This window comes from Hipposideros armiger, unplaced genomic scaffold (assembly GCF_001890085.2).
Source record: "Hipposideros armiger isolate ML-2016 unplaced genomic scaffold, ASM189008v1 scaffold_983, whole genome shotgun sequence".
Taxonomy (NCBI): Eukaryota; Metazoa; Chordata; class Mammalia; order Chiroptera; family Hipposideridae; genus Hipposideros; species Hipposideros armiger.
Window position 1 is genome coordinate 126,816 of NW_017732333.1, and position 7,145 is coordinate 133,960.

A 7,145-nucleotide genomic window follows, 5' to 3' on the forward strand; every position below is an offset into this window, starting at 1 on the left:
GAGAGGGGAAGGACAGCGGGGAATAAGGTCACAGCAGGGAGGACAAGGGCTCCCTGCCGGGGACGGTCCCAGGCTGCCCCACTGGGCACCCATGCACCCCGCCGGGCACTGCACACCCCACCCCGCCAGGTGGGTGAGAGCCGAGAGCTGGGCTGCTCTGCGCGCCTTCCCACACTAACAGGACGTATCTCTGCTGACAACAAGGTTGAAAGGAAGGCCAACTGGTTGCTAACCAAGTTTTCACTCTAGAATTTACAAACTGGGCCAAATATCTTGTGTTCCAAAATGTAAACTAACATGTTAACTACATAGACTAGCTGACACCAAATCCCACCCCGCGTCCCCTCCCCACCCACAGACTTACTCTGCTTAACCTGGAGACAGCCAGAGAGACGGAGGTTTTAAACTCTTCTGGGTTCTTCTGGGCCAAGGTGGTGATGAGGCTGGTGGCGGCAGTCACCACACCCTGGAGGAAAAATAAGCATTTCTACTGCAGCCGAAACACCTGAAGCTGACCTCTCGTTCTAAACCCATCTTCCAGATACAACTTTAAACTGAGAGCAACAACGGGCAGCTCACAGGCCACCTCAGTCCCACTCCGATGGGCCCACCATGCTTTTGGAGGGTGTGACCTCCTCTGAGCACCGCTGTGCTGGTCCCTTGGCTTCCTAGTGGAGTGTGAAAGCCATATGCGAGGACGGCTCTGACCGCCTCACTGTCCGTTTCTAAGTAAGCAAAGTCAGGTCCTGCCAGGGTCCCAAGTGTCTGGGGCCCAGCTGGGTTCACCAACAAGGCTCTACGGGACTGCACGAGCAATCTGCCGGCAAGAGCAGGTTGGGGCAAATCAGCTACAGAACGCAGTTTCTCCCTGTCCCCGCTCCCTGCAGGAGCCTCTAGGCAGGGCAGAGCAGGGAGAAGGCTGGGGCCACCGCACGCTTGCTCCGTCCTCGCCCGCACCAGCCCGCCGGCTGCATCCCAGCAATCTGCTCTGACTGACGCGAGACTCAGATGGTGCCAGCCCGCCCCATGGAGCCCCAGGCTCCTCCAGGGCTGGGCAGGGGTGTGCACGGCCGAGGGCCTAGGCACCTGTCAGCCGTGTGGCCGTAGGAGCTTCCCCGACAAGGCAGCAGTGATGACCACATGTGCCAGAAATCCACGAACTTGAACAAACGGCGTCCGGAGACAGCGCTGTGTACAGAGGAGGCCCGACGCCGCCCTCCCCAGGACCCGCCTCCGCTCTGCCCCGTTCATGCAGCACCTGGGTTCTGGATAGCAGCAGGCCGCAGGCCTGAGCCCTGCCACCTTTGTCAACTCCTGGTTCAAGCCCGGATCTCTCTGAAGCTATTTAATCTCCCTGAGCCTGTTTCCTCATCTGCAAAACTGGGAAAAGCCCCACTGCTCACAGGGTCCACTCGATGGGCGGCTTGTGACCTGAAGCCATCCAGCCTCCAGCACTGCTTCCCAACTCCATGGGGGAGTCTGACCTGAACAGACCGAGCGTGACCCAGCGTGACCCAGCGAGCATGACCGGCACCCGACAGCAGCCTTCCCATCCTCCTGCCAGGCCCTTCCCGTCTTCCCACGACGCGGCCTGCAGACGCCTGGCTCCTCTCTGAGAAGGGGCTGCCCTGGGCACACACAGCCTTCCCAGTAAGCATGGGGACTGAGGAAAAGACAGCTCACGGGGCTGCCACGCCACGGCAAGCACGCCGACACAAGCGCTCACCTGTGAATTTCCACGTGATGATCCCTTATTTTTAATATAGTTTTTAAGGTAATTTCTCTTCTGGAAAAAAACGTAGTAACCAGCTAACACACTCACACCTCTATCCAGCAGGAAAATCTGCTTGTGTTAAAGTCTCATTCTCTCATTTAGACAAGAGAATTCGGACGAGATCGGGAGCGTTGAGGGTGGTATGGCCGTAGGCTAGACAACAGAATTCAGGCCAGACAAAGCCACCCTGTCCAACCCCTGCTCCTACTGGACCCCACTTCCCAGTGTCACGCCCCCGTGTGCCGCCTCCAGTGTGGACACTCTGCACCTCCATCTTCATCCACAACCGGAAGAGGACAGTCGGGCCTGGCCCATGAGTGGCCATGTGGACAGAGATGAGGCAGGACCACAGGGCACCCCCATCCCAGCCCTGCAAGGCGCAGGCAGGCACGCCACGTGGGGCGCCCTCCCTGGACGCTGACCTCGGTCTTGCGCGTCTGTGCATCTGGCCTGCAGAAAGTCCGCCAACGCCTGGCTGCAGGGTCCCACCCCCAGGAAGGGCATGCAGGCTCGACAGCGTAAGAAACCGCACTGAGCGGCTGTCATGATGGCTATCCCTACAAAGGCTACTCTGTGGGTTAGGGGTGGACTCTCGTCCAGAGGCATTTACCAAATGCTGGTCGTTGAGGAGGTGCACCACACGCGATGTCCAGTCGCCCATGGGGACGAGGTCGGGAGACGTCCGGTACAGGCGCAGCAGACACAGGGCGGCGCTCTGCTTCACGCTGTCCATGGTGTCTCTGAAAGACAGACGCCAGCGGTCACTCGCCAGCACGGCCAGCAGCCCTCGGGGCCTGACAGGCCCAGCATGGCCCAGAGCCACGCAGAGAACATACACCCCGGAAGGACTGGGAGACCAGAACAGCACGCAAGGTGAGGGCGCTCTGACCGCTCGGCATGACCAAGCACACGCTGCCACGTCCCGCGAGGGGTCTCCGCATGGACCGCGTCCCAGTGACGGATGACCGTCTGCTCGAAGAGCTATTGGGTTGTCTGAAAAGTCATGACGTATTTTTTCTGTTTTTCATTGTAAAAATGCGTCATGACTTTTCCAACAACCCACTGCCTCAGGGACCTCACATCAAACACAACCACAGGAGGGCCCTGCGGCCAAAGCCTCTCATGCGCACCCTCTCGTCTCTGAAAGCCTCGGTCTAGGCCCTCCCCGCCTGCTGGACACCTCGGGGCTGTGTGGCTGCGATCAACCAGCGTCCCTCCTTCATTGCGTGAACTAGTCTTTTTTGTTTGTTAACCTGGAGAGCTCCTCCCAGACCTCCGAAACCACCATCAGGCACCCGCCCAGCGTGCCCCCGGCACAGAGAAGCAGGGTGCGGCTCCCACGGCACCACCTCTCCAAGGGGCTGGCTGTGACAAGCTGCGCTTCTGGGCTAGGAAGCCCGGGAGGGCTTTCTGTTCTGATGTCGTGCTGGCTGTGGGCAGTGCTCCCACAGCTATGTACCCACTCCTCCCACCACGGGACACTCGACTGCAGGCCATCAGAACCCATCTGAAAAAGGACTAGCTGGCACTGCAAACCAGTGGGGGCTTTGCTTCCGTCTGGAGGCAAGACAAAGGTTTGGGGCTCTTTGCCATTTACCTCCTCTTGGGTTTTTTTAATTCCAGATGAGTCTAAACCAACACAAGGAACCCCCAAACCACCCCCTAATCTAACCCAAAAGAAAATTACTTCAGCAACAGCTCTCTGCTGGACACCAGCCCCTCCCTCTGGCCCGCGCCGTCCTCACCAGGGGCGGCAGGGCAGCCGTGTCGTGCAGGCCCCGTGACAGAACCGGCGCCCACTCAGCCGAGGTTCCTTCCACGGGGGCGGGCTGACAAGGCCACCCCACGCGTGTGCCGGCTGCGCCACCCCCTGGACTGTGACGCACGGCTCTGGCCCGAAGGAGCAGCTTCTTTCCATGGTCGCCACGACAAGGCCTGACTGACTCAGGGCGGCCACCTGCCCAGGTTCCCACACCATGCTGGCACCGTCGCTCGACAGCCACTCTCAGTAAGAACATCCGAGGAGCAGGCGGAGGTGCAGCACGCGTCACCCAGTGGGGACGGAGGGAAACCGCTGCCAACTTGGTTTCAGTCCTGTCGGAGTGGAGGGCCCAGAGCCCAGGACAGTCCCGCCGCCCTCCTGCTTGGGGAGCCTCCGCCCTGTGCAGTCATCTGTCAGCTGGTGCTTGTTCCCGGGAGGGCTGGGGGCACACTGCGAGCCTTCCAGCGCGGGAGGGCAGGCGACTCAGCAGGCCCCTCACCGCAGACATCGCTGTCTTCCCGCTTGTCCCTCCACGTCCACGCTCGTCCAGGCTGGTGTCAAGTGCACCCTTCTGCACACACGGCTTCACCCTTACTTCAGGGAATGTTCCTGAATCATCCTCTGAATACTTTACAGAGATGGCCTCTGTCTGTTACACACCGTTCACCCAACACACATTAATCACCTACTGCTCCAGGCATTACTTGACATGCTGGAAACAAGGCCACAGCCACAGCCGACAAAGACCTCAGAGCCCAGGGCGCGTGCCTTCTGAGGGCGGGACAGGGCCGGCTGTGGCCAGGCTGGGAGGAAGGATGGTCGGGGAGGCCTGGCGAGGCCAGGGCAGCTCTGGCGGCCGAGGAGGGGCCAGGGTGCCATGTGGCTCGAATCCCCTGCAGCTTCTGCCTGAGCTCCAGCTCCAGCTCCCCTCCTGCACAAGCAGCAGTCGCCAGCCATCTCTGAGCTCTGGAGCCCCAGGACTCTGATTTCCATCAGGGTGCTCTGTGGTCTCTCCCAGCTTGGCCCCTCCATCGGCCTCCGGCGTGACACTCCTGTGACACTCCTCCGGGGTTTGCTCGCGCACTAAGTCCAGCCCAGCCAGGGCTCCCGGCTTCGGCCGCTGACACGCGGGGCCAGGTCCTTCTCGGCCCCGGAGCCAATCAGGTGCCCTGCAGGACGTGCGGCACATCCCTGGTCTCCACCCTCAAAATGCCAGAACACCCTCCATGGTGACAACCAAACATGCAGAGCCCTTGCCCAAGGCCCCCTGGGGCAACACCACCCTTTGAGAAACACGGATCTGGCCCGGCTGCTCTAATGCGGTGGGTGTTTTCTGACACCCTCCGCCCTCCCCGCTGTGCTGTCCGAGGGGAGCTGCTGCGTCCGCACGTTGCCGGTCGTCCTGGAGGACCTAGTCCCCAGAGTCCTGATGAAGGGCCCTGGCCTGGGGGTCTGCCAGCCAGGCGTGTCGCCCGGGTGCGGGATCTGGGTTAACATCCCAGCTCAGTGGGGTGCCCTGAACACGAGCGCCCGGGACGGCCCCGCCCACTCTCAGCACCACACAGCCCCTGCTGGGCCCACGCGCGGCGCTCCAAATCCCAGGGGGCAGCAGCAGAGCACTAAGAATTCTCAGGATCTGACACATGACCACTTAGGGGAAGGACAAGGAGGGGCGCCGGGCCATGTCCCAGGACGACGGTGTCCCTTTGCCTGCGGCTCTGTGTGAGGCTGAAGCCCTGCTTGGTTTGGTTGGGGTTCGTAGGGGTCAGCTTCTTTAATCGACTTTAAAATCTCGGGCATGAGGGGAGGGAAGGCCTGAGTGGACTTCACCTGACGTCTGACCGTAGCGCGTGTCCCACTGCGTAGCATGGGGAGACGAACTCACTCTATCAGTTCTGTGAGCAGTTACACGTCTGATTCACTTAGCGTGAGAGAGAGCCTTCTGTGAGCAATCACAGGACACATACCCAGCTACGAGGACTTTGGGGATCTCCCCGGCGAAGGCCTCGGCCATCTCGCGGCTGCCCACGTTGGCGATGCAGTGCAGGGCCAGGCCCATGAAGGTGGGGTTGCGGCTGGCCAGGTCGTTCTTGATGGCGTTGTTGATGAGCCGGATCAGCTCGCTGTTGGAGTTCACCAGCACAGAGATGAAAAGGTACCCCTGGTCCGGAAAGACAAGAGCAGAAAGCTCACGACCAGCCCGGCCCACGTGGGCCCCGACAGACCCAGCGGACGCCCACGCAGACACAGCCAGCCTCCAGCAAGCCTGCAGCACCGTCCCGACCCGCTCACGGGGCTGCCAAGACTCGTGCCGTGGAGGCCTCGTCTGCATTGTGGTGAAAGCGCCTGTTCCATTAGAGAAGCAGAGTCTCTGCTTTGGACTCTGCTGTGAGAAAGCCCTGTGGGACGGACCCATGGGAATCGGACCCCTCGGTCCTCCCCAGTCCCACTCACTGATCCGTCCTGACGTGTCTGAGTCACCTCAACGCGCCCGTCCCGGACAGGAGGGGAAGGGCCTGCCTGGCCTGTTAACGGAAACCGGTGATTTCCAGAATCTAGCTCTTGAATCTGTCTGTGCCCCCAGCTTTCCCTCGGCACCCAAGCCGAAATCCAGCCTGTGTCACCCCCTCGCCATGCAGGGGGCAGTGATTTCTCAACACTCATCTGACCACTGACCACGCAGGTCCACCCCTTCCTGTCCATCCCAGGAGAAAGGCCCGCCATGAGCCACTGCGGTCCCTCCAGCGAGGCGCTCCCCCGTGTGCGCCGTGGCTGAGTGCCACCTGCTCTGTCCACCCTCAGCCCATCAACTCACCCTTCAGCCTCAGCAGGATGCCCTCCCTACGAGCCACCCACTTTCTCAGGGTCCAGACAGCTCTGCCGCCTTTCTCCCGGGGCACTGGCCACGGCTGTCTGATGTCACCTCCCACTGGGAAAGAGCAGGGCCCACGTCTGCTTTTGGTCACTGTGTCCCCAGGGGTCCCCCCCCCCCAGCACACTGCTTCATCCATGGCCAACACGCCACAAATTCTTGCTGAGTAAATACCAATACTTAGCAAAATTCATGGGGCATCTAGATGCCTTTTTATTTCATGTAAGTTAAATTTTTGGACAAATAGAGGCAAACGTTGTGTAACACTGGAGAAAACATACAGAAACAATGTTACACCCAGAGGACGCAGTAAACTCATAAAGCCTAAGATGAGGGGCTTCGGGCCGGTTGGCCAGTGCCGTCTGGGAAGGGATGAGGAGCGGGGGGGCAGCGCAAGGCCCCCCACCTGCAGCTTTGGCTCTGAAACCATGTGAGTTGGGGCCCATTTCAGAAACAAAATTGTACAAGGGACCACTAGTTAAACTGATTCCTGAAGAGCACCAGCAAGGTGCTGAGAGGAAGCCAACGCTGATCCCATCGCTCTGAGGCAGGCCTCACAGGACTCATCACGCGCAGCACCCACCTAAACCCACAGGAACTTCCCAGACTGGAGAAGTTGTAAAAAAATGAACGCTGATCAGAAGACCCTCCCCTGGAAAGAGAGCCCCTCCCACCGCATCACTGCTGCCTGGAGAGACCCTCTTGGACACCCCATCCCACCCCAGCCCCCAGCCCCT

At 60.4% G+C, this 7,145-nt stretch overlaps 1 protein-coding gene across 2 annotated transcripts in view; it reads right to left on the bottom strand.

Moving 5' to 3' along the window:
• Positions 1-7,145, bottom strand: part of AP2A2 (adaptor related protein complex 2 subunit alpha 2) — an 81,891-nt gene that overhangs the window by 22,115 nt on the left and 52,631 nt on the right. For both annotated transcript variants that reach the window (XM_019631116.1, XM_019631115.1), the window contains exons 4-6: positions 5,504-5,697; positions 2,385-2,514; positions 365-466 (exon numbers count right to left, since the gene is read on the bottom strand). In XM_019631116.1, coding sequence (XP_019486661.1) covers positions 365-466; positions 2,385-2,514; positions 5,504-5,697 — 426 coding nt within the window. The remainder of the gene's footprint in view (positions 1-364; positions 467-2,384; positions 2,515-5,503; positions 5,698-7,145) is intronic.